The 26,821-nt window shown below is 36.6% G+C and overlaps 1 protein-coding gene and 2 pseudogenes across 3 annotated transcripts in view; 2 read left to right on the top strand and 1 right to left on the bottom strand.

The window, feature by feature from the left end:
- The window catches only part of NBEAL1 (neurobeachin like 1), a 184,827-nt gene that overhangs the window by 22,305 nt on the left and 135,701 nt on the right, over positions 1-26,821 (top strand). For all 3 annotated transcript variants that reach the window (XM_081815332.1, XM_081815331.1, XM_081815330.1), the window contains exons 2-6: positions 1,812-1,903; positions 6,372-6,533; positions 13,399-13,480; positions 14,032-14,159; positions 23,080-23,162. In XM_081815332.1, the coding sequence (XP_081671458.1) occupies positions 1,812-1,903; positions 6,372-6,533; positions 13,399-13,480; positions 14,032-14,159; positions 23,080-23,162 (547 nt within the window). The remainder of the gene's footprint in view (positions 1-1,811; positions 1,904-6,371; positions 6,534-13,398; positions 13,481-14,031; positions 14,160-23,079; positions 23,163-26,821) is intronic.
- LOC102742285 (large ribosomal subunit protein eL36 pseudogene) lies at positions 17,190-17,514 on the bottom strand (annotated as a pseudogene).
- LOC145720741 (ADP-ribosylation factor-like protein 2-binding protein pseudogene) lies at positions 23,590-25,620 on the top strand (annotated as a pseudogene).

Raw genomic sequence — 26,821 nt, 5'->3', positions numbered from 1 at the left:
GAAGGGCCATGTTCTGTGTCTATGTTTAACATTAAAAGAAACTACCAAACCATTTTCTAAATGATTATACCATTTTATACTCCCACCAGAAGTGTGAGTTCTAGTTGCTCCACATCTTCTCCAACACTTGGAATGGTCAAGGTTTTTAGTTTTGGCCATTCTCGTGAGTGTGTAATGGGTGTTCCATTTGATTTTTATTTGCTTTTCTCTGGATAGCTAATGATGTTGAGCATGCTTTCACACACTGGTCATTCCTGTATCCCCTTTTGTGAGGTGTTTGCCCTTTGCCCATTTTTAAATTGAGTTGTTGTCCTTTTGGTATTGATTTTTAGGAGTGCTTTATATGTTCTTCGTGTAAGTTCTTTGTCAAATATATGTATTAAGAATATTTTCAGCTGGTATATGGCGTGCCTTTTCATTTTCTTCTTGGTGTCTTTTGCTGGGTAGATTTTTTTTTTTTTAAGATTTTATTTATTTATTTGACAGAGAGACAGATAGCGAGAGCAGGAACACAAGCAGGGGGAGTGGGAGAGGGAGAAGCAGGCTTCCCGCGGAGCAGGGAGCCTGATGCGGGGCTTGATCCTAAGACCCTGGAATCATGACCTGAGCCGAAGGTAGATGCTTAACAACTGAGCCACCCAGGCGCCCCGATGTTTTTAATTTTGATTAAGACTTACTATTATTTTTTTTGGCTTTTGATTTTTGTGTGCTCCCAAGAAATTTTTGTCTACCCCAAGGTTGCAAAGGTATGTCTCCTATAAAGGTATATTATATCTCCTATAGTTTCTTCTAGAAGTGTTTAATTTTAGCTTTTATGTTTAGGTTAATGATCTATATCTGATTTTATTTTATTTATGCATCTTGTATTTTTCACTAATTCATTAAACAAATATTTATTGAGCACCTGCTCAGTGTCAAGCACTGTTTAGGCACTTGGTATCCATTAGTAAACAAAAAGAGGTCACTTGTGGTAAGCCCTTAGAAAGGCCTTAAACTTGTGAAGTCTATATTCTAGGGGAAAAGACAGACAATAAATTAATAACTAAGTAAATGAGATGGTATGATAGATGGTGAGAAAGCACCACGGGTGGGAAGACAGAATAGGGTCAGGTAAAGGTTAGTAAGAAGATCAGCAGTTTTAAGAAAGGGTGGTAAAAGTAGGCTTTTTTGAGAATGTTGTTTAAAGAATGACTTGAAGAGGATGAGGGAGTTAGCCATTCATCTATAGAGTCTTCTGGGTAGAGAAAACAGCTATTGAAAGGAATTAAGGTGGGAAAGGTGGGAGTACGTCTGGCATGTCCCAGTAACAGCCAGGATGCCAGGGTAGTAGAGGCTAAGGTCAGAGAGATAGGGGAGGGCAAATTGTTTAGACTCTTATAGGACATTGTTAAGACTGTAGCTCTTTGTGTGAGTGATGTGGGAAGCCACTTGAGGGTTCACTATACTTAATAGACATTTTATTATTATTTTTTAAATATTTTATTTATTTCAGAGCAAGTGAGAGAGCTTGAGTGGGGAGGTGGGGAGGGACTGAGGGAGAGGTAGAAGCCGACTCCCTGCTGGGCAGGGAGCCTGATGCGGGGCTACATCCCAGGACACTGAGATCATGACCTGAGCCAAAGGCAGACACTTAACCTACTGAGCCACCCAGGTGTCCCTATACTTAATAGACATTTTAAAATAGCACATATGTTTTCATGAATATCACTTAAGAGATTTCATATTATTGCTTCATATCTGCTTATAGGAATGAAAGCATGTTTTTTGTTTTTTTATGATAGGTATACTTAATATTGGTTTTCTTATTTCAGAAAGATCCAGATTACCTGAAGCTCTGGTTGGACAGTTTTGTTTCTAGCTATGAACAGTTCTTAGATGTTGACTTCGAAAAGTTGCCTACCAGGTATGTATAAACTTCTTATCCTTAGATGAGTTTGTTAATTTGAGACACAAAGACTTCATTGATGACCTATTACAAGGATGGCAGTTATATGACATACATGGTATTCCTGCATAACCCTGCTCTCATGGCAGACTTCGTTAATTGATCACAGCAGGCTTTCCTGCTAATATGAAATTTGACTTCTAGAAGTAGAGAGGACTACCTTGGTGAACTACTAGCAACTGGGTGTCCTGCAACACACTTCATTTCTAACACTAACTACCTGGAGGTAGTGACAGATCCAAACGATGAAGGGCAAAGTCCTCAACAAGACTGCCCTCACTTCAGACACCAGTTGCAAGTCTTGGGAGCCTCCCTCATCTCTGACCAACCAGATATAAATTTGGAAGTTTCACGACTCCCTTTGGCTCAGTAATTAGTTAGACTCACAGAACTCACTGAAAACACTATACTTAAAATTATGGTTTTATTATAGAGTAGGGCCTTCAAAAACATCTTGGAGGAGGTGAAGTATTCAGATTTTTCAAAGCTAGATTTAAAAATCATAAAATGGGAGGAAAATTCAAATTTTGTGGAAAAGTACAAGTAGAAGTATAAATCTTATCTGCCATTGCTCTGCCTACTACCATTTTACATTCACAGTTCCCAGGCCCACTTCCCAGAAAAAGTTTTTTACTTTTTTCTCAAGCCATCTTGAAGACGTCATAGTTGTTACTTGGATAAGAGAGGTTAGGCTGGGGTAAAAAGCTGGAGAAGTGAGGAGACACCAGACACTTTTAGCCACAATAGGAACTCCATTTATAGAGATACTATGAGGTGGAAGGGGAGAAATGGGTGGTGGTTGATGATGAGAAAGAGTATCTAGAGAATTAAAAATCTTCAGGGAGGGAAGTGTTTGCAGTTTGTGGATGGAGGTAGGCAGTAAGAGGGTGGGCGTGGGTGAATTGAGTCTGGAGAATCAGAACCCAGCTCATGAAATGCCATGCATGCATTGCTAATGGACTTTGATTTTTTGTTACAGAAGATGCGAGGCTCTACTAAAGAATTTTCTGCATGAGAGTGTCATGATGAAGTTTGTTTTTTAAAAGTCCCTGTGGTAGCATTAGGAGGTTAAACTGGAAACGGTTGAGACTGAAGGCAAGAAGCGCAGTTAAGAGGCAATTTTAATAATTCAGAGAAGAAATCATCAGAGCTTTGGACCAAGGCATTGAACTTAAGATGTGCTTTAATGCTCAGAAAGCACTAGTACTTCATTATTTATAAGTACAGTCTTAGAATTCTTCATTAGATGATTTGTAACAGGTTTATAAAGGTTGAAAAGTATTAAATCTTGAACTCAAAACAAGATTACATATTATTGATTTCTACTCATAAGAGAGTATTCTTGTGGTTTGTGCTTCGAAGTGCTTTTATTTTAATAATTTGCAGCTCACTTTAAATCATGAGCCTAAGGATTTTATGGAGTCAGGATTTGGGCCTTTGAATACTTGGAATATTGAAATGAAGTCTTCTAAAGTTTGTAAGGTGCACTTGTTATACATGTCTCCTTTCTTGGGAAGTCATTTCCTAAAACATTATGTAGACTTTTATTGCCACTATATTTAAAATAAGATGAAGAATGCCAGAACATTGCTTTATTCATGATTTAGCTGGTTTATTTAAAACTTTATTTCATATCTGACAGAAAACTAAACCATGAATTTAGATTTTACTAATAGAAAACTTTCAGTTTTTCAAGTGAATATGATGTGCAAGATGTATAAAACTAGTCTGTTCACCTTAAAGATAAGAAACTCACAGATAATCCTCATTTAAGTTAAGCTGAGTTGATAGAACTTTTATTTATTTATTTATTTATTTTATTTTTTTTTAAGATTTTATTTATTTGCGAGAGAGACAATGAGAGACAGAGAGTATGAGAGGGAGGAGGGTCAGAGGGAGAAGCAGACTCCCTGCTGAGCAGGGAGCCTGATGTGGGACTCGATCCCGGGACTCCAGGATCATGACCTGAGCCGAAGGCAGTCGCCTAACCAACTGAGCCACCCACGCGCCCTATTTATTTTTTTAAAGATTTGATTTATTCATTTGAGACACAGAGATACAGAGAGAGAGAGAGCATGAGCAGGGGGAGAGGCAGAAGGAGAGAGAGAAGCAGACTCCCCGCTGAGCCAGGAGCCTGATGTGGGGCTCGATCCCAGGATCCTGGGATCATGACCTGAGCCGAAGGCAGACGCTCAACCATCTGAGCCACCCAGGCGCCTCTTGACAGAACTTTTAAGTTAGAGAATTCCTAATGCAAGCAAAGAATGCTTTTACCAGAATTTAAAGCCTTGGAATTTAAGCTGGACTTCTCTTCCTGTGTTAGATGGAGACAACAGTGGGCAGCTGTTTAATGTAGACATTCAGCCAAACAGAGAAGTGAAACAGATTTCTGGGGATTGGGAAATTTCAGCAAAAGAAGCTTAGAATTTGGGGGCAGTAAAGTTCTAATGATGGGAAAATGTTCCAAATTCTTAAATCCTCATCGCATTAGGAACATGGCCAAAACTTTCTCAACTTTATCTACAAGTCATGTTCTAATCAAACCCCAATTTTATAACGAGTATAAGTACAATAGATTTCTCTTTTGTAAGCTAATTTTTTTCTGTCTAGTAAAATTTTTAAAAATGCAAATAGAGAATGGGACAACTAAGGAAAAAGGGAACTAATCCTTTATAACTAGGATTGAATATTGGGAAATCTGCTGTTTCTTTCTTGTTGACTTATGATTTTGGAAAAGTGAATAGGAATAGTTTAGCTTAGTCTTGAAAATCAGTTATATTTAAATTTAAAGCTTTATTATTTTGAAGGTACTGTGGTTTTTCTCATCACCTCTTTTTAGTTCTTTAGCAGGGAAAAAAGTATATATAAAAATGAGAGTTTTTCTGGTACCATCTATAAAAGAGAAGGAAAGAATCCAAATTACAAGGGAAGTGGTGCCCGGACTAAAATGAAACATGCATTTTTGTGACATGGTTATAGAATTCCGCAGCCTTGGTAATGTGCTTTGTGATTTCTGTGTAATTGAAGTTAGGTGTTTATTTTATTATAATGTTGTGGGATGGTTCAGGAAGAGGCTAAAAATATTTATCATATATATTTATATGACTACTGGTAATGTGCTTGAAATTTTTCTGCCTACAGTGAATGAAATAGCTTTAAACTCAGTGTAAAAATAATAGTAAATCATATTAAGCATTATCTGAAGAAGACACTATTTAAAGTATGATTGTCATTTAATCATAGTTGCTCTTTGTGGTGCTCCTTTGTGATTGGGTATTTTTCTTAATAGAAATAGGAAAATTAGTAGTCAGTGACTTCATGAAAAGATTTGTAGGCTTTAGTGATAGTTTATTTATTTATTATTATTTTTTTAAAGATTTTATTTATTTATTTGACAGAGAGAGACACGGTGAGAGAGGGAACACAAGCAGGGGGAGAGGGAGAAGCAGGCCTCCCACCGAGCAGGGAGCCCGATGCGGGGCTCAGTCCCAGGACCCTGGGATCGTGACCCATGTCGAAGGCAGACGCTCAAAGACTGAGCTACCCAGGCGTCCCTAGCGATAGTATATTTAAAACATATTACATTTTTATAGTTCTTTACATATTTCATAGTTAAAAATGCACATTGACTTTTTGGTTTCAGAACCCTATGAAATAGGGCAGAAATTACAATTTTATAGAATAGGGCACTTCACAGATTAAATGGTGTACTTTATGGTACAGAGGTGGAACTTAATACACAGATCTTCTCACTTTGAGTCTGGGGGATCTCTCTAAGAGAGAATAGCCAGTCACATCTGGTGTTGGCTTTTGTCTTTGAATAACCAGATGGTCTTCTTACCCAGAAACCGGTTGTCATAAAATACTGATGTATTACTTTAAAAAAATTTATTAATGTTCATGCTTAGGGTTCTCCATTTACCTGTTTGTCCTTCTCCTTTCCTTTTGCTGGTTATCTTATCTCCCTCTTCTGACCACATGGTTTGGGGAGCCTATAGGTAGGTGAATATTGTTTATTTAGTAAAGCAGTTGACAGATATTAAACTAGTTATAGGTACTCCATTTTTATATGCTAGTTATTGTTCCTTTAGAAATGGTATACATGCATATATACACATGTTTTATTTCTAAGTAGCAGGTGAACTAATTCTGAATATTTTCTTTGAAAATAGCACAATTGAAGATATTAAATAGATTCTCTAACTCTCCCTCTTTTCAGTAAGCCTCTTCTGAAGTAAGACTAACTACTGTGTTATACTAATCTTCTGAAGTGTCATAGTGATCATCTGGTGGTGCCTTGCAGAGAAGGCACAGAGCATCTGGAATAAAAGAGTTTCTTTAGAATTTGAGGTGAAAATGCAGTTCCTTTAAAGTGCCAAAGATTTTCTTCATACTTAATCACCCTTCTTCTTTTTCCCCCTGATAGGGTAGATGATGTGCCTCCAGGAATATCTCTGCTTCCTGATAATATTCTGCAGGTTCTAAGGATCCAGCTACTACAGTGTGTTCAGAAAATGGCAGATGGGTTAGAGGAACAACAACAAGCTTTGTCAATTTTGCTTGTCAAGTTCTTCATTATTCTTTGCAGGTATCTGGTACAAACAAACTAGTTATCTGTTTTAAAAAATTATCAAAATAACAATGCATTTATTTATTATTAATGGTGTTTGTTGTTCATATGGAGCTTTAAAGATTGAGTGCACCTTTTTTTTTTTTTAAAGAGTTTATTATTTTTATTTGAGAGAGAGAGAGAAAAAGAGGGAGCACGAGCAGGGAGAAGGGCAGTGGGAGAGGGAGAAGCAAACTCCCTGCTGACGGCAGAGCCCAACTCAGGACTCGATCCCAGGACCCTGAGATCATGACCTAAGCCAAAGGCAGACGTTTAACTGACTGAGCCACTCAGGCGCCCCTTGAGTGCGCCTTTTATGAAAGCCTTGTGATTTGTTATTATATTGGAAAGCTTTTTATTTATTTATTTCATGTTTTACTTCTTTATTTAAAGTAGGCTCGATGCTCAATGTTGGGCTCGAACTCATGGCCCTGAGGTAAGAGTCTCATGCTCCACCGACTGAGCCGGCCAGGCACCCCTACTGGAAAGCCTTTTAGTTACCAGATTTAGTTATAGATTCAGCTAAGATTTAAAAAAAAAAAAAATTACTGTAAAGACAGTGACTGAAGTTTTTACCTAACCAAGAATTTGTTGTACCAGTATTTTCTGTGTGGTCCTCACCTGTAAACACATATACATTTTTACTACTGTGCATTATCATTTGTGAAATATATTTTTCTAATCTTTCATTTTATAATTTTGCCAAAGAAATTATAATTATTCTACAGCTTATATTTCCAGGTTTATAGATGATTAGGTCTGTGGTACTTAAATTTCGGTGTGCATAAGTATTAACTGGGAAGCTTAATAGGAATACAGAGCTTGAGTCTTATGAAAATTCTGACTCTAAAGAGCTCAGGCATTCTAATTCTTCACGAATTCCACATTAACCTGCATATACAAATTTAAGAACTGTTGGGTTAGGGGCACTTTATGCCTCTTTAAAGTCTATCTTCTTTTTGGAAGCCATTTTCTATAATATATACTATTTGTTCTATAAATATTTTAGAATTAATTAATAGACAAACAGGGACTTAATTTACTGTGCATTTATTACCCTTTCACTTAATTGCTCATTGTATTTGATTGCAGGAATCATGGAAAGATTGAGCAATAATTGCTAAAATGTTTCTACCCTATTTTAGGCTCTCCCAGAACTGTAGATATTTTTGATTTTGTGCTCTTAATCATCCTTAAAATTCAGAAAAATAATACAAGAATTAAAAGGTTGAGGGAAAAAGGGTTTATTTATGCAATAAAACATGAGTTGGTCTGTTGATCTGTTATATTTTGTCTTGTTAACTACTTAGTACAATTTTACAGAAATCAGGAATCCTATAGATAAATAACCGTTTTAAATCTAGTTATGTTTAGGGGCTCCTGGGTAGCTCAGTCCGTTAAGCGTCTGCCTTCGGCTCAGGTCATGATCCCAGGGTCCTGGGATTGAGTCCCACATCGGACTCCCTGCTCAGCGGGGAGTCTGCTTTCCCCGCTCCCTCTGCCCCTCCCACCACTCATGCTCTCGCTCTCTTGCTCAAATAAGTAAAATCTTTAAAAAAATAAATCCAGTATGTTTAGCTGTTTTTAAAATTTATTTATTTCTTTATCTCAGAAACAGAAAAAGAGTGTGTGGGTGTGTACATGCAATTGCGGGGAGGGGTAGAGGGAGAGAGAAAGAGAATCCCAAGCAGACTCCAAGCTGAGCACAGATCCTGACACAGGGCTTGATCTCATGACCTTGAGACCATGACCTCAGTTAGTTGGGCTTCTAACTAACTGAGCCACCCAGGAGCCCCTAGCTCTTGATCATTATAGGCAAGCACTGGAATGTTCCAACACATCTTTTGGTTGAATTTTTTTTTTTTTAACTAGGAGATAATATCTGATGATTAATTTAATGTTTATTTTATTTTAAATTTAATGTTTAATAGCTGCCAGTCACAGAACATGTTTTTATTTCCAGAGACCTCACTTTTTAAAAAAATTCCTTAAAAAATTTCTAATAGATTTTATGTTGTATAGCAGTTTCATTTTATATAAAAATTTGGAAAAACTACAGAGTTTCTACATGCTCTTTCTCCTTCCTCCACAGTTCTCCTATTATTAACATCTTGCATTAGGTTGGTACCTTTGTTACAATTGATGAACATGTACTGATATATCATTAACTAAGTCTGTAGAGTACATTAGAGTTTACTGTCTTGTACAGTTGTATGAGTTTTGACAAATGCATACTGTCATGTATCCACCATTATAGTATCTTACAGAATAATTTCATCACCCTAAAAATGCCCTGTGCTCCATCTATTCATTTCTCTCCTGTCATGCCCAACCTCTGACAACCACTGATTTTTTTATTGTATTTATAGTGTTGCTTTTCCCAGAATGTCATATATGTGAAACCATACGGTATGTACCGTTTTCAGACTGACTTCTTTCACTTGGAAGAACCATGTCTTTATGTGGTTTGATAGTGCATATCTTTTTATCACTGAATAATAATACTCAGTTTATGAATGCGCCACAATATGTGTCTTCATTTACCTAATGAAGGACATCTTGGTTACTTCTAGTTTTTGGCAGTTACCAATATGGCTGCTATAAACATTTGTGTAGATTTTTCATGGACATAAGTTTTCAGCTTGTTTGGGTATCACTCTGTCAGCACCTCCTCCCTTTCTCTGAGGCAGCACAATCGGATTTATTCTCCCAGTCCCTGTTCTATTCCTTGGAGCCTACAAGGGGAGGTCTTCATGCCCTGTTGCTACTTCTCTAGGGAATGTGGGTATAAACCCAGGGTTGGGGGCCTCTCTGCTCACCCCCTCCCACCCAGTATCTTAGCCCCCTGCCCTCTAGTACAGCTTCTTTCTGCTCTTCTTTCATCTTTACCTGAAAAGTCATGTCCCTCGTGCTGTCTCTCACCTGTCCTACCTGTGCCCTGCCCTCCAGCTTGTATTTAAGTCCCTGGCATGCCCCCCACTCCCAGGTTCCCCTCTGTCATGTCATGCATTTTGCAAGGAAAAGCAACTTGGTAAAAGATGGAAAGGACAAAAAATAAATTTCCACTGGCCCTTAGGTGAGTGAAGGGTTTATGCAAGGAAAAAAAATAAATAGAAAAATAATTCTCTTATGAACATGAATGTATAGATATGTCTGGTGAAGGTGAGGACACCTCAGTTCTTTAGGCTACATAGGCTACATATCCAAAAGTGGACTTGCTGGATCATATTATAACTGGAATCTTAAATTTTTGAGGAATTGCCATACTGTTTTTCATAGCAGTGGCTGCAACATTTTACATTCCCATCGGCAGTGCTTAGATGTTCCAGTTACTCCACATCCTTGCCAACACATGTTGTTTTCTGTTTGTTTGGGGTTTTTTGTTTTTTGTTTTTGTTTTGTTTTGTTTTGTTTGGAAGGGGAGGGACAAAGGGAGAGGAAGAGAGAGAATCTTAAGCAGGCTCCATGCCCAGCGTGGAGCCTGACATGGGGCTTGATCTCATGACCTGATCCAAAATCAAGAGTTGGACACCTAACCAACTAAGCGATCCAGGCACCCTGGGTTTTTTTTGTTTTTGTTTTTTTATAGTATCATCCTAATGGGTGTGAGGGGGTACTTCATTATAATTTTGATTTGCATTTCTCTAATGATTTTTGATGTTGAGCATCTTTTCATGTGCTTATTGGCCATTCATATAGTAGTTCTTTGGAGAAATGTCTATTCAAGTCTTTTGCCTGTTTTTGAATTGGGTTGATTTTTTTGGTTGTTGAGATTTAGGAACTCTCTTTAAATTCTGAATATTAATCCCTTGTCAGATACATGATTTGCAAATATTTTCTCCCATTTTGTGAGTTGCCTTTTTACTCTAGTGATAGTGTCTTTTGATGCACAAAATTTTTAAATTTTCATGAAATCCAATTTGTCTATTTTTACTTTTGTTACCTATACCTTGGTGTCATATCCAAGAAATCAAATCCAATGTCATGAAGCTCTTGTACTTTATTTTCTTCTAAGAGTTTTATTATCCTAGATCTTATATTTAGTTTCTTGATCCATTTGAGTTAATATTTGTATATGGTGTAAGGGTCCAGTTTCATTCTTTTGCATGTGGATATCCAGTTTTCCCAACATCACTTTTTGAAAAGACTTTCCTTTCCCCATCGGTTGGTGTCGGGACCCTTGTCAAAAGCATACATGTGAAGATTTATTTCTGGTCTATTTTATCCCATTTGTCTATATGTCTTTCTTTATGCCAACATCACTGTTTGATTATTGATGCTTTGCACTAAAATAAAATCAGAAAGTGTGAGTCTTCCAGTTTGGTCTTCTTTTTCAAAATTGTTTTGGCTATTTGGGGTTCCTTGGGATTCCATATGAATTTTAGGATGGGTTTTTCCGTTTCTGCAAAAAACATTGAGATTTTGATAAGGATTGCATTGAATCTCTAGATTGCTCTGGGTAGTTTTGATATTTTAACGGTAAGATGTCCTTTGTGAACATCACATGTGTTTATGTTTATGTCTTTTGAAATGACTTGCAGCAATTTTTGTTTGTTTGTTTTCATTTTATAAGGCTTTCTCTTCCTTGGTTAAATTAATTCCTAAGTATTTTATTCTTAATGCTACTGTAAATGGAATTGTCTTCATGATAATTCTTTCTCATTTATTTATTGTTTATGTATAGGAATGCACTTGATTCTGTGTGCTGATTTTTTTTATCCGAATACTTCGCTGAATTCATTTATTAATTCTTATGGTTTGTGTTTAATCTCTAGATCTAGTTTTATTTGCAAACAGATAAATTTTACCTCCTCTTTTCCAATTTAGATGCTTTTTCTTACCTACTTGCTTTGGTTAGAATTTCCAGTACTATATTGAATAGAAGCAGTAAAAGTAACCATCTTTGCCTTGTTCCTGTTCTTAGAAAAAAAGCTTTCGGTCCTTTCACTATAGAGTACGATGTCTCCTGTAGAATTTTTATATATGGCTTTTTATTATGTTGTAGTACTTTCATCCATGACCCTTTAAGTTCCCTGAAAGTTCCTTCAGCCAGAGAGCAAGGGGCTTGCAACAGTGGGGTGAGGTGTACTAACAATGGCTCCCACCTCTTTGTCTTCATTTCTTTGATCAGAAGCACAAATTCCTGATATTTGAAGAACAGGGTCCTTTTTGCCCACCCTGGTTCCTTTAACTTGTTAACAAGCGATTCTGGGAAGATGTGCAGAGCTGCCCACTACATGGGTGGTTGCTACTGTGCTAATAATAGCTGAAATTTACCAAAATTATCGAACATTAACTGCAGTTTACTGTGCCATGTCTTCCCCTGGAAGTTGCCAGCATTCAGCACACTTCAGAGTTCCAGAATAAGTTATATCCAGCACAGTTGTTTTCTAGGTGTGGAGACATATGCCTAGTGCTTCCTATTCTGCCATCTTCCTAGAATCCTCCATAGGGTCTTTGAATTTTAGCTCTCCTTTACTTTTTCTTTTCTCAAAGAAGTCATGCCAGTCTGACTTCTTTTATTAAGAACTATTAATTCTTCTTTTTTTTTTGAACTAGTCAAGTTTGTTTTTTATATTGTTTAAAAAATTTTTTAATTAACATATAATGCATTATTTGTTTCAGGGGTACAGGGCTGTTAATTCTGTTATTTTTTGGGTTCTTTTAGCATTTGCTGTATTTTATTTTATTTTTTAATTTAAATTCAATTAATTAACATATAGCGTATTACTAGTTTCAGAGGTAGTGTTCAGTGATTCATCACTCTTACATAACACCCAGTGCTCATTATATCACTTGCCCTCCTTAATGTCCATTACCCAGTTACCCCATCTCCCACCCCATCCCCTCCAGCAACCCTCAGTTTGTTTCCTCTAATTAAGAGTCTCTTATGGTTTGTCTCCCTCTTTGATTTTGTCTTGTTTTTCCCTCCCTTCCCCTATGATCCTCTGTTTTGTTTCTTAAATTCCACATATGAGTGAGATCATTTGTTAATTGTCTTTCTCTGATTGACTTATTTCGCTTAGCTTAACACCCTCTAGTTCCATCCATGTCGTTGCAAATGGGCATCTGCTGTATTTTAGATAAATAGTTTTTTTCAGTGTCACAGCGTCTCAGAAGAGAAAATTAATAGACTGTTTTATTATGTTAAGAAAAAGATAGGTGATATTAGATACAGGAAGTGTTAGCATTATGTGTCCTGCCTTGTCTTATAAAAATGGGATAAAAATGAGGACCATATTTTAATTAAACATCACTTATTGACCCACTCACTGCTTTAAACAACACATATATTATGCCCTCATGGAGAATGTACAGATGCTGGCTTTTCTAGCAAGGCCTTTCAGTATAGTTGAGAAACACGTCTAGATAAGGGAACTGTAATTTCAAAGAGCAAAGTGAAAACTCTAAAACTGTACATGTGTTTTAATGGCAACAATATGTACAAAAACCAAACTAAGAATCTGCATACGAAAATAAAAACAAACCTGAAAAGAAATAATCCAAAATGCAAATAGTTGCGAACGGTTGGGTTGTAAGAATATTTTTGATTTTTGTTTCTCTTTTGCTTCTACTTTGTGATATTTTTCACTTTTTCTGTAATAAATAATTGCTAACCAGCATGTACTTCTTAAACATTCTGCTTAGAGTAGCTAAATGGTGGTTGAGGTGTGTTTCACATTCTTAGTGGAAAAACAGTTATATAACCATATTGATTTTAAGGCTTAATAAATGTCATTTATATTTCCTTTGCTAACATGTATTTTCAAAATTCGACTTGAATAAATGAGCATACATTTTTGTCACTGTTCATAAGTAATAAATATTCTTTTTTTCCTCACAGAAATCTATCTAATGTGGAAGAAATTGGGACTTGCTCATATATTAATCATGTCATCACTATGACAACACTCTATATTCAGCAAGTAGGTGAATTAATATATTCCTTTTGTTGCTTTACTGAGAGTAACTAGGTTTTACTTTTTTAAATATTATAGTAAAGTTAAATGTTTTTAGAGGATGTAATAATCGAGAAGTGAATTAAAATTTCCATTAGGTACTATATAGTTCAGACATCTTAAACGTGTTATCTAAAAATAGAAAAGCAATTATTAATATATTTTATTTTAATTAAAAATTAAAGTGTTTTATAAATGGTTTTTTACAGTGACATACTTTGTCAATTTATATATTGTATATATTACATATTATTTATCATCAAATATCCCTCTTATTGACCACATTTTTTTTTTTGCTATCCATTTGAAACTCTTCCTAGGCCATATTAAAATTTGAAGGATTATATTCAGTCCATATGAATAACTGACCCTTTAGACGCAATTGGAACATAGGTTTATTTGAATAAAAATGATTTATTAGATAATTAATGAAACATGTTGTCTTTTAATGATGTAGACATGTTATGCAGTTTAATATTTTTAACTAAATATACTTTTTTGTTTAACTTTACTTTCAGTTAAAAAGCAAAAAAAAAGAGAAGGAATTGGCAGATCAGACATCTGTTGAAGAATTTGTGATCCATGCATTGGCGTTTTGTGAAAGTTTGTATGATCCATATCGGAATTGGAGGCATAGAATTTCAGGGTATGTCTTATATACCTTATAATGTTCATTTAAAACCTGAATGTCATAAATATATGTAATTCTTCAATGCAGGTCTTATTCTCTGTGAAAGAAATATGTAAGATGTGTGTAAGACCCCTATCTTTATCTCTGACCTCTATCTATCTCTGTTGGAAGTAATGAATTAGTGAAAATTGCCACTTCCAGATAATAAATTTACTCTAAACTTTTATTTTGTAATACTAATAATCTGATAGGAAAATTTCAAAGCACAGTAACATCAAGTGGAGTGTACATATTTTTCAAGGAAAGTTCTCTTTTTTTAAGCTCATTTCATAGGATGAAAATGATTTTAACAATATTTTGTCTGCTTTTAATTGTGGAGCTTGTGTCAGCTAGGGTCTGGTCAAGAAAACGATAATCATACCAGGTATTTTAAAAAGATATAATTGAAGGAAATTGTTAAATAGGTATTAGAGAACTCAAAAAGCAAGTAGGGATAGTGATGTAATACAGAGATAGTGACTTCAGGAAGCAGCTGCTTCCTTCGGGGTATGGGACAAAAGGAAGAGACTGGAGTTATCAGAGAAGAGGTCCTGCAGCTGGGTCTCAGACCTCTGATGAAAGAGCATTGCTTAGCTGTGCAGGTATCACTGAGCAGCCAGGAGCATAGGCTGGTGCTGGAATTGTCAAAAATAACCTGAAGACAAAGAACCAACTGTGAATGCTACAGTTAAGAGCTGTTGGCTGGTAAAAAAATAAGGAATCACTTACTTTTTACCCTTAGCCTTCCAGGCTCCATTTAGTACGCAGTACTGGTGAACCCAACAGTGGAGTACCTGGAAAAAAAGAAGTATAGTTTGCAGAGTGCTTGTCACAGCATGACAAAGCAGATAGAATATAGGATGATGGTTTTGCAGCGTAGTGACAGTAGTGTAATTACCAGTTCAGGGCTCACAGAGAAGAGTTTTGAACTCATATCTTTATTACCTGTGGGCACAGAATAGGAAGAGTTGTATCATCAACTACAGTCAGATTGCGTGTTTAGGTCTCCCAAATCTGCTGTATTTTCAATTTCGGATTTTTCCATTTTCATTTTTTTTTTTTTTTAAAGATTTTATTTATTTATCTGAGACAGAGAGAATGAGAGAGACAGAGAGCACATGAGAGGGGGGAGGGTCAGAGGGAGAAGCAGGCTCCCTGCGGAGGAAGGAGCCCGATGCGGGACTCGATCCCTGGACTCCAGGATCATGACCTGAGCCGAAGGCAGTCGCTTAACCAACTGAGCCACCCAGGTGCCCTTTCCATTTTCATTTTTAATTTAACCCAACCTACTTATACCATTGCCACTTCCTGCAGCTTTTCACTGCTAAAATGTTTGATCTTTATAGGCTTTTCAGGTTTTTTAGGGTCTTATACCCTCACTTTGAGTAGCCACCATTAGATGATGGTGAAGAATTGATTAACTGAGAGAACATTTATGTAGACTATATGGTAATACTTTGTATGTTCTGTGTAGTGATACTTTATTGAAATAACACATCCTATAGTAAAAGTAAGAAGTAAAAAGTAGATATAATAGGAACAAGTACTCTAGTTATTAAATATAACAATCCTGTCTACTTATTTATACACTGGCTTTCCTTTATACGTTGAGAGAAGTTGTCTTTATTAGGTTTCTCCATAGAAACAGAACCAGTAAGGTGTGTGTGTGTGTGTGTGTGTGCGCGTGCGCACATTCATGCATAAAACAAGCTTTATTATAAGCAGTTGCCTCGTGTGATTTTAGAGGCGGACAAATCCAAATGTGGGATGTCAGGCTTATGACCCAGGAAAGCCAAAGTACAGTTACAGTCTGAAAGCTGGCAGATAGAAAGCCGATGTTCTAGTTCTAGTCCAAATGTAGTCAGGCTGGAGACCCAGAACTGATGATGCAGATGAAGTCCAAAGACAGTTTGCTGGAGAACTCCCCCTTGCTTAGAGAGGCCAATTTTTTTGTTCTATTCAGTCTTTCCACTGATTCATTGAGGCATTTTGTATAGGGTAATCTCCTTTATCCATATTTCACCAATTTAAATGTTAATCTCATCCAAAAACACCCTCCCAAGTTGACACATTAAATTAACCATCACATTGCCCTAATAATTTTCTTGACTGTTCATTAATGGAAAGGAACTAATGACCTTCTGAATGCTTCCTTTTCTCCCCTTCCCCACCAGAGAAACAATATTGTTTTTCAAAGAAATATTGCAACTTGAACTAGGGTTAAAAGGTACTGTCTGGCAGGAGTCCTGCTTTAAAGAATAGATAAAAATAGTTTGTACTTACTATATCAAAATACCAACCTTAGCAGTACCTAGCTTTTGCTTATAGTGCACTTACATTGTTGGGAATTCATGACTCTGAAATTTGTGTCAAGTAAACAGTTCTTTTACAAACAGTTTACTTAGTATTGAATACTTCCTTTTCAATTGAGCTTTAATATGTCTTTTCCCAGAGAGAAAATACTTTGAATTTTCCTTGGCAAAGATGGTTTATCAGTCAGGATAAGACAGATGATGTTGCAATAACAAACAAGGGGTTAGAATAACAAAGGTTTATTTCTTGTTCATGCTGTCTGCCATCGTTGGCAGGAAGCCCTCAGTCATGACAGTCACTCAAGATCCTAAGCTGACAGAGGAGCAGGCATCTAAGGCTTTGCTAGTTACCACATGAGAGAAAAGAAGGCTCTGAAATGTCTCACATTAGCAATTTAATGCTCTTGTCTGGTCATGACACATCTTATTTTCATTCAGAACTCATTGGTCAGAATTAGTCCCACATCCCCATCTACCACAGTGAAACCAAGAAGTTCTACTTTGACTAGAAGGGGTAGACATGGAAATAATTGGCAGACTGCACTGTCACTACCTTTTGCCTCTGCCTGAGCACTACTCATGACTCTGAAGATTGAAAGAGGCACATAACAGTGTTCCATTTGTAGCCTTTCTACTCATTTATCACTTTGGTTCTCAAATAATCAATGTTCTATTTTTTTTTCCCCCAAAAGGCTTAATAATATACAGAGGGGAGGGGTTCCTTCTTGGCTGCTGCTTTCCTCATTGCTGCCAGGACATTGCTTAACTCCTCTTTCCTCTTGGCATGGAGGTGTGTTTCCACATCTTTCTTGATGAACTTGAGGGCACCCTTGTCCTTGGAGACCTTGAACAGCTCCATGGCATACTGCTCATATGGGGTGAAGCCCCCGCACCTCTTGGATCCTGCTGTGCACGAACTTGGTGTGCCTCAGCTTGCTCACATTCTTTGTCACCTTGTGGCCCTTGTTGAGGCCCATGGCCATAGGGTCGTGGAGAGCCATAGCTGCTGCTCCTCCATGGCTCCCTTGGTGGAAGCCGGTGTTCTCTTTTGACACCGATGCTAGAGATTTCTTAAGGAAATTATATCCCTTCCTTTCACTCTTGCTACTTCCCCATCCTCCACCTCAGATCTGTCAGTATGGCAAATCTAAGATAATGTTTTAAATTTTGAAACAATGACAAATAGTTTTTCTTTATAGACAGCAAGACATACACAGAAAGAGGCACATGAGAACAGTCTGAAAATGACAGAGGAGAGGTTTTAAAGGAATCTTAATAAGAACAAAATGAATTTAAAAGTTGGGGGAATGAGAGAAGATATCAAAAAGTAGATCTGACAACAAATTAATACCAATAAAATTGGCAAATGAAAACAAACAAGTTTTGAGAACCAAAAACAAGAAGATATTTAAATGCTATAGTATAGAAAGAGAATTCTACATATATAAAGTGGCAACAGGAAGAGGAACAAAGAGTAGAAGGATGAGTGGTGGCATTTCATGAGTGTGTGTAATATACATGCCAGGAATTATGCTGGAAGCTTTCCTATTATCTCTAATAGGCATAACAATTTTGCTGGTAATAGTAGGAACTGCTTCAGAGGTAAACAGTAAAGCAAGGGTTCAGACTTGGGTGTCTTTGACTTTGATAGGGAAATGAAACATACTACAAATAAATCATGGAATTAGGAAACATCTATAGCTCATGGGAGACCTATACAAGGGAGCGATAGCAATAACTTACACCTTATATGTTAATCTAATTCTGAAGTTAAGTGAAAATATGGAATGTATATATTTTCTTAAATATTACTTGTTTTTGTCGCTTACCCAAACAACTAACACAGAACAAATGTAAGTTAGCGTTATTCCAAATACAGAGCCATTTAAAAGTATATTTCTTGGGGCGCCTGGGTGGCTCAGTTAAGTGTCCATCTCTGGGTTTCAGCTCAGGTCGTGATCTAAGCTGCAATCGATCCCTGTGTTGGGCTCTGTGCTCAGTCTGTGGTGGGGTCTGCTGGAGGATTCTCTCTCCCCCTCCCCCTGCTCGCGTGCTTTTGCTCTCTCAAATAAACAAATCTTTAAAAAAAAATAAAAGTATATTTCTTATTTGATGAAATATATGGATTTTTTTCATATTTCCATATGTAATTTGATATAATGAATGGATTTGATTAATCTATTAGCTCAATTTTAATTCTGTTTATAGCATCTTACGTATTTAGAAAGATTTTCTCAAGTGGAACTAAAATAGATGTAGGGAAAGAATTCTTTCCTGAAAAGGCCTTATCATTCAAGCATTTATTTAAAAATATATTTATTGAGTTTCTACTTTGTACCCAATGTAAGTACAGTAGGAATCATTATCTGCCCAAAGAGGAAAAACAATTTAGACTAAGTTATGCCCTGGGGCTCCTTCTGGCCAAATCTGGGACAATGTATATATGAAAATAATTAATTGCCATAAAGAATTATAAACTGGGCCACCTGGGTAGCTCAGTCAGTAGAGCATATGACTCTTGATCTCGGGGTCCTGAGTTTGTGCTCCACACTGGGTGTAGAGTTTACTTTAAAAAAAAAATAGAATTAGAAACCATGGGGGGAAAAAGGAATTAATGAGTCCATACTCGTGATAGGTGATAGATAGATAGGTGGGTGGATGGATAGATGGATGGATGGATGGATGGATGGATAGATAGATAGATAAAGGGAAAAGAGAGGACCCTTCCTTATAATAGAAGTCCAAGTGCCAATTAGTAAATGTAGAAGGAGTGTTGGAAGAAAATCAGCATTTTACAGAAATTATAGGAAAGGTATGGATCAGGATGGCTAAATCTAGGGAAAGTTTTGGTAAAGAGCATATTTTTTGCATGGTTTTAAAATGTTTCCCCACAGATTATTTATTCATTGCAAAGGAATAATTAGTAATTATTTTGTATAGTACTGAATAGTACATTGACTAGATGATCAAAATTAGCATCAGTGAGAAGCAGATGGACATCTTTGCCTCCAGCTGTGATGCTCTAAGAAGGACACATATTGCTTTTATAGTATTCTACCAAGAATGCATAATCTAAATCTCGTTGTATGGAAACATCAAGCAAACCCAAAATGAAGACTGTTTTAATGAATAAAAGGAAGGAGTGTGGGACAACATTCTTTAAGAATATCATAAAGGCTGTAGAAATGTTTCAGATTGAGAGAGGGAAAAGAGATATGACAGCTAAATGTAATATCTGGACAGGAAGCTGTACTGAGAGGGGGAGAAAATGCTGTAAAGGATACTAATGGGTCAATTAACAAAATGGGATTATGTATGGTAGATAAATGTTTTATATTAGTGTTAAATGTATTAAAATTTATAATTATGCTGTTATTGTGTAAGACCATATCCCTATTTTTAGCAGGTATTCACTAAAGTATTTAGAAGTAATATGCCAGAATATACATAATTTCCCTTTAAATGTTCTGGAAAATGTTATATGTGTGAATGCATGTATATATAAATATGTGTGCACTGTATAATATGGGGAGAGAGTGAACAAATGATAAAGTGTTTGGGATAAAATTTTAACAATGAACCTGGGTAAGATATATTTGAAGTTCTTTATACAATTTTTATTCTTGCAACTTTTGCAAGAGCTTGACTTTATTTCCAGATTAAAAGTTTAAGAGAAATAGTTACATCCTAGGCATGATGGCAGCACAAAAAAGAAGCACAAAATAATTGACCAAGGGACATGAACTTAGAAAACTAGATGCAAACACATTTTACAGCCCTCAGAAGTTGGTATGGGCATGTATTAGCCTCTGCTAGGTGCCACATGCTTGACCCAAATATCAGATAATAATGCAACAAGGAAGTATGCTGTGATTTAAAAATGGTACAAGACTAACTTCATTTTTAGCTATTCTGTCTTACCCTATTACAAATGTGTAGTGTAAACTACTTATGTTTTAATGTTTGTGTTACATAGAATAGTTTTCACCCCTCTTATTCATGTTAGTATATTAAATTTTACTACAACAATATTGGTAATTTTTAAAAATTTTTTTATTTTATTAAGATTTTATTTATTTATTAGAGCCGAGAGAGAGAACACAGCAGGGAGAGGGAGCAGACCCCTTGCTGAACCAGAGAGCCTGATGTGGGACTCGATCTCGGGACCCTGGGATCATGACCTGAGCCGAAGGCAGATGCTTAACCAACTGAGCCACCCAAGCACCCAGGCATTTTTTTTTAATCATTTTTTTTTAAGATTTTATTTATTTGAGAGAGAGAGAGACCACAAGCAGGGGGAGTGACAGAGGGAAAGGGAGAAGCAGGCTCCCTGGTTGGGGCTTGATCCCAGGACCCCAGGATCATGACCTGGGCCAAAGGCAGATGCTTAACTGACTGAGCCACCCAGGTGCCCCATAATGGGAATTATTTATGTTCATATGTTACATCTAATACATGGCCTTTAGAATAAGTCATTATTCACAAATTGCAGGAGTACATTTTCACTATGTTACTAAAGTGAGAACGCTTACTGTTTGTAGCACAGGATATTTGGATAGGATATATCCAATCTATTGGTTCATACTATAACTTATAATAAATGTGCCAAATATAAACAATGTAAATAATCTCATGGAAAAACCTAACTGAAAGCTAAATCGTCCTTTTTTTTTTTTTTTTTTTTTTAAAGATTTTATTTATTCATGAGAGACAGAGAGAGAGAGAGGCAGAGGGAGAAGCAGGCTCCCAAGGAGCAGGGAACCCAATGTGGGACTCGATCCCAGGCCCCTAGGATCATGACCTGAGCCGAAGGCAGACGCTTAACCATCTGAGCCACCCAGGCGCCCCGCTAAATCGTCCTTTTAAAATTAATTTTTCTATGACATTACTGAATTCTTTTAAAGGCATGACTGAATTTTTAATTTGAAACTCCAGTAATACTTGTATTCTCTTAAAGGCATAAAAAATCTCAATACTGGTCTTAATTAAATAGATCCAATAATATTCTAGGATATTATGTTTGAATTTAAAATAAATACACAATATGGTAATTCTTCTGCCTTCTCCACAATGGAAATAGACACAGATTTGGAGGCACCTGGGTGGCTTAGTTGGTTAAGCATATGCCTTCGACTCAGGTCATGATCCCAGGGTCCTGGGATTGAGTCCCGCATCACGCTCTCCACTCAGTGGGGAGCCAGCTTTTCCCTTGCCTGCAGCTCCCCATGCTTGTGCACATGCACTCTCTCTGTCACATAAATAAATAAAATCTTAAAAAAAAAAAAAAAGGAAATAGACACAGATTTGGAAAGCATTGTATTAGCAAATGGTGTCTAATACAATTTCTAGTGAATCTGGCTGTTAGATCTGGATCTTAGAACTCTTTATTCTGTCATTACTGAGCAGCTGTGTCTATCTTACTTGACTTATTCTGTGGCCACTTGACTTTTCTTTCTAGCTTTAAATATAAGGAAAATAATTTTAATATCTCAATTATGGTTGTTAAAAAGAAGTCATCTTAATCCATTGCTTTATCAGTAGATCATATTTAGACATACAGGATTTCTTTGTGGCTGTTTTTCAAATATTTTCCTTTTTTGTTGGCTTTATCTAACAATGTTAGGAATTTTTTCAGGACACAAAAAAAGTGTCTGAGTTCTTTGTTTTTTGTTTAATTTTCTGCAGTCAACTGGTCAGATATATCATTTTAACAATAGCTTTTATTCCCCAGTCCCCACACTACCATGCCCATTTAAGAGACTCATTTTGTGTTGAATTGAAATGATCTTGGTAAAAGCACATGCTATATATGTTGGCCTTGCCAAAGTCTGTAGAAGTATTTCAGCCATCAAAACTACTGGAATTGTCATTAAAAACAAAAATAATTCCCTGGGCACCTGGTGGCTCAGTCGGTTAAGCATCTGCATTCAGCTCAGGTCATGATCCCAGGGTTCTGGGATCGAGCCCCGCATCAGGCTCCCTGAAACAGGGAGCCTGCTTCTCCCTCTCCCTCTGCCCTTCTCCCCCAACTCGTGCTCGCTTGCTCTTTCTGTCAAATAAAAAATAAAATCCTTAAAAAAAAAAAAAAAAAAATCCCAGCGCATACTAGATCTACATTAATTTAAAATGGAAGAAGGCAGTGGAATGGATTCTTTGTGTCCAGATAAAATTTAAGAAAGTGGCAAAGAGTGGCCTGATTTCTGATGAATTTCATTTGCCCTGTAGTAATAAGGTACAGCCTTAGGTGTCAAATTAGCAGTACTGCTGAACAAATAATCTTACAGATTGGAAATTTTAAATGCCTAGTTCCTTTTTTCTGTTTCTAGTTCTTTGGAGACTTAACCTGCCTGCTATGTTTCACCATTAAGCATTTAAATTTTTTTTGCTTAATTCAAAAGAAGAAATCCTTTGGTGAGCATTTAAATTATAGGTTAGACTTCCTTTTCAAGATTGTATCAATCCTAGAGATGTATTGTTCAATATATAAATAAAAAGTAATATATTAAATTTATAGTTGTTTCTGTAATTATGCCATCTCTACTCACCATTGTTATAATTTGGTATTAACTTCTTTTTAATGATAGACGAATCCTTAGTACTGTGGAAAAGAGCAGACAGAAATATAAACCAGCTTCTCTCACAGTGGAGTTTGTCCCTTTCTTTTATCGTAAGTATCGATCCTAATTTCTCTTTGATTTTGATGTTACTCTGATTATTCTTTATTTTAATATTCTTATTCCGATTCTGCTTGCTTCAGCTTTCTGTATTTGTAAGATAAAGATTGTAAGAACCTATCACTGGAGTAGTTGATTCATATTTTACTATGATTAGTGTTCTTCTCTAATTTTCTGTTCTGAAGGTGGTTTTTTTTGTTTTTGTTTTTTAATTTTATTTTATTATGTTATGTTAATCACCATACATTACATCATTAGTTTTTGATGTAGTGTTCCATGATTCATTGTTTGCGTATGACACCCAGTGCCCCACTCAGTACATTCCCTCTTTAATACTCATCACCAGGCTAACCCATCCCCCCACCCCCCTCCCCTCTAGAACCCTCAGTTTGTTTCTCAGAGTCCATAGTCTCTCATGGTTCGTCTTGGAGGGGGAGATGAAAGTGTTTTTATTTTGAGAAGAGCTTAATATTGTAATGACTGTATTATAGACCTTCTGAATTTTTACTGAAATAAACTTAAGAGGGGCATGGGGGCCCAGCTGGTGCATGGTCACAGCCTGGGAGCCTGAGGCCAGGGCCTCCTGCCCAGGAGCAACCTAGCTGGGCTGTGAGCTGGTGGTGGGCTCGGGGATGAGGCCTCCCTTTTGCCAGTTGGGGCTCTGTGGAGCCGAGTGCAGCTTTGGCCCAGGCCGCATTTGCAGTAGGGGGCTGACAGGCCCACTCACCCCACAGGTGGATGGCATAGGGGCAATAGTGATGGACACCCTAGAGGAAGAGAGCTTTGCATTGTCCTTCTCTTCTACCTCTGATACAGAATTTGATGCTGTGGTTGGATTTTATTATCATGGATGAAGAGTTCCAGTTATTAAAGAAAATTTATGGAGGAGTTTGAAGACATGGGAGATAATAAACGCACCTACACACCTATTTGTAATGAGTATATTTCTTTGGTAGAAAAGTATATTGAAGAACATCTGCTAGAGCAGATTCCTGGATTTAACATGGTGACTTGCACAGCATCTTTAGAGCACTATAAGGAGAAAGTAGCTGGTGACATATTGGACATGCTGTTCATGTTTACAGCTTTTCTGGCTTTTAAAGAAGTGTTTCTGGGCTATAGAGCAGAAAAAGAAGGCTGGGGACTGGATTTAAGCAGCAGTTTAGTGGTGACTTAGTTGTGCAACTCATCTTTATCAGCTTCCCAGACCGATCTGAAGCCCTAGGGCCCACCTCTGGGCGGTGAGATCTTTCTGGGCGTGCTAGCCCATTAGACTGGGGGAGGCTAAAGCTAATGTGACAGAAGAATATATCTTGGGAAGAGTGACTCTGTTTTGCAACTGTTCATTAATGTTAAGTATAGTTGGGTTGAAAAGAAAATTACCTGACCCTCCTGGGACCTGTTTTTCTTGAAACACCTTCTTGTATTTAGTGGCCCTGGTACTCCTCCCCATAGTAGACACCTTTCTCAGGGGCTTTTGGGTCGGGAATTGCTGTACTCTCTGAGTCAGGCTCTTCTAGAGCAATCCCAAGGCCAGCATTCCACCTGGGGGCCTCTTCCCCAGCATACATGTTGGTATGTTGGTGTTTGAAAAACTCACCATCACCAACCCTCTTTGGCCCAACAGGCTTTGCGTGTCCCAACCGGCATTTTGTACACTCAGGTTTTCATATGCATCAAAATTTCAGTCCTGCAGTCTCATTGGGGTTTTTGACTGGGAGTATTTATCCAGGGTGTTAAGCCAGCTGATCATCCTGAAATTTCTGAAGCTCCTACTGTAACAATTGTCTTGGCTGTAGGAATCAACTGAGAGAGGTGTTCTTTACCCAGAAGCTTCATGTGAATATCAGTTTCTAGTCTTATATTTGCAATCCTTGAATCACTATCTTCTGCTGGTCCTGATGTAGTTCCACTGTTTCTTGAACTCCTTTTAAGCATTTTTGAAAAAATATTTTTATAGATGAATACTCAGGCTAACCTAGTGGATGTAATCTTGGAACTTCCATGATTACCCATTTAAAGACCATATTATATGCTGTGTGCTTTTTAGTTATTAGTACTATGAAAGCAAAAATACTTTCTGCCTTGGTGTTTCTATTTTCGTGAACACCAATAAATGTATACTTATGCTGGAGGTAAGTTAAAAGGTATCCTTTTCTTATAGCATGTTAAGTGTTTGTGTAGGTTTGCTAAAAAAAACCCTTTCTGTATAAATCGGTTCATTAGGTTTTCTGTTGAGGTAAGGAGTTCCTTCTTCCTGTTACAGGTGTAACCAGCTCAGTATGAGTTTGCTTTGATTCAGTAGTGTTTGAAAGAACATTACTGACCAGAAAACATGATGTCACATCTCTAGAAAGAAGAAAAAACATAGCTGTTGAATTCCCAATGTGTTCTTTCTTTCCCTAGCCATATATATATATGTGTGTGTGTGTATATAAATTTATTACTTACTTTTAAGGTTTAAAAATACACACGTTTAAATATAAGGTTTAAATATACACACACGTGTATATGTATATATACACACATATATGTATATATGTATATAAACTTATTACTTATTTTTAAACCTTTTTAAAGTAAAAATTCTGTACTGAATTTTCACTTGGCTGTTCTGGTTTTAAAGGATGAGTTATAGGTTATGTGGTTTTTAATGTGTTTTCACTTATTAAATACTTCTGTGAGTTAGAAAAAACTTACAAGAGAGTTGGCTACTATAGGTGTGACCTATGTGGAATTAGTTTTCTTTCTTAAAAAATGGTTATGCCATAGTTCAAGAATGTAGAAGATATTGCTGAATATATACAGGGAATACCTTGTGTTTCCTACTCACATTGTCAGATCTTGCCATAACATTTTACCATATTGGCTTTTGTTCTCTTTCCTTTTTTCCTAAGAATTAAAACAAGACAAATAGTCTGTTGTTTGAGTGCTTGGTGAAGATGATTGCAGCGCCCACTCTGTTTGACCAGCAGTAGCGATACTGGCTTCAGCTGCATAATCAAACTAGGCTGATTTCTGGATTCTCTTTTTTTTTTTTTGTTCCACATATCTGCCCTTATGATATTACCACACTGTATTGATTATTGTGACTTTATGCTAAGTCTTGAAACCATTAAGTCCTCCAACTTTGTTTTTCTTCAAAAATTTTTTGGCTATTCTGGATCCTTTACATTTTTATATGCATTTTAGAAGGCAGTTTTTAAATATTTTTACAAAAGCGCTTGCTGATATATTTGTTTGGGATTGTATTGAATCTAGGAACCATTTTAGGAGAATTGGTATCTTAAGAATACTGAGACTTCCAATGCATGAATCTGATAAACTCATTATTTGTTACTTATTCAGTCAGTATTTTATAGTTGGCAGAATATAGATTGTGCACATATTTTGGTAGTTTATCCCAAAGAAGTTATCACAAGTACTTGTAAATGTGAAGTCTTTAAAATAAACTATTGTAGATTTTTAAAAAATCCTCTCTTTGATAATGACATTTCCCTTTTTACCCATGGTAATATTCCTTGCCTTACCTTGATAATATTCTTGCCTGCTTTGTCAGATACTAATACAGCCACTCCAGCGTTCTTACGATTAGAGTTTACATGGTATATCTTTTTATATCCTTTATATGTTTTCTGTGTGTCTCCTGTGG

This window comes from Leptonychotes weddellii, chromosome 3, assembly GCF_054177405.1.
Source record: "Leptonychotes weddellii isolate Sample4059 chromosome 3, ASM5417740v2, whole genome shotgun sequence".
Lineage (NCBI taxonomy): Eukaryota > Metazoa > Chordata > Mammalia > Carnivora > Phocidae > Leptonychotes > Leptonychotes weddellii.
This window is presented reverse-complemented; position numbering and strand designations above follow the sequence as displayed.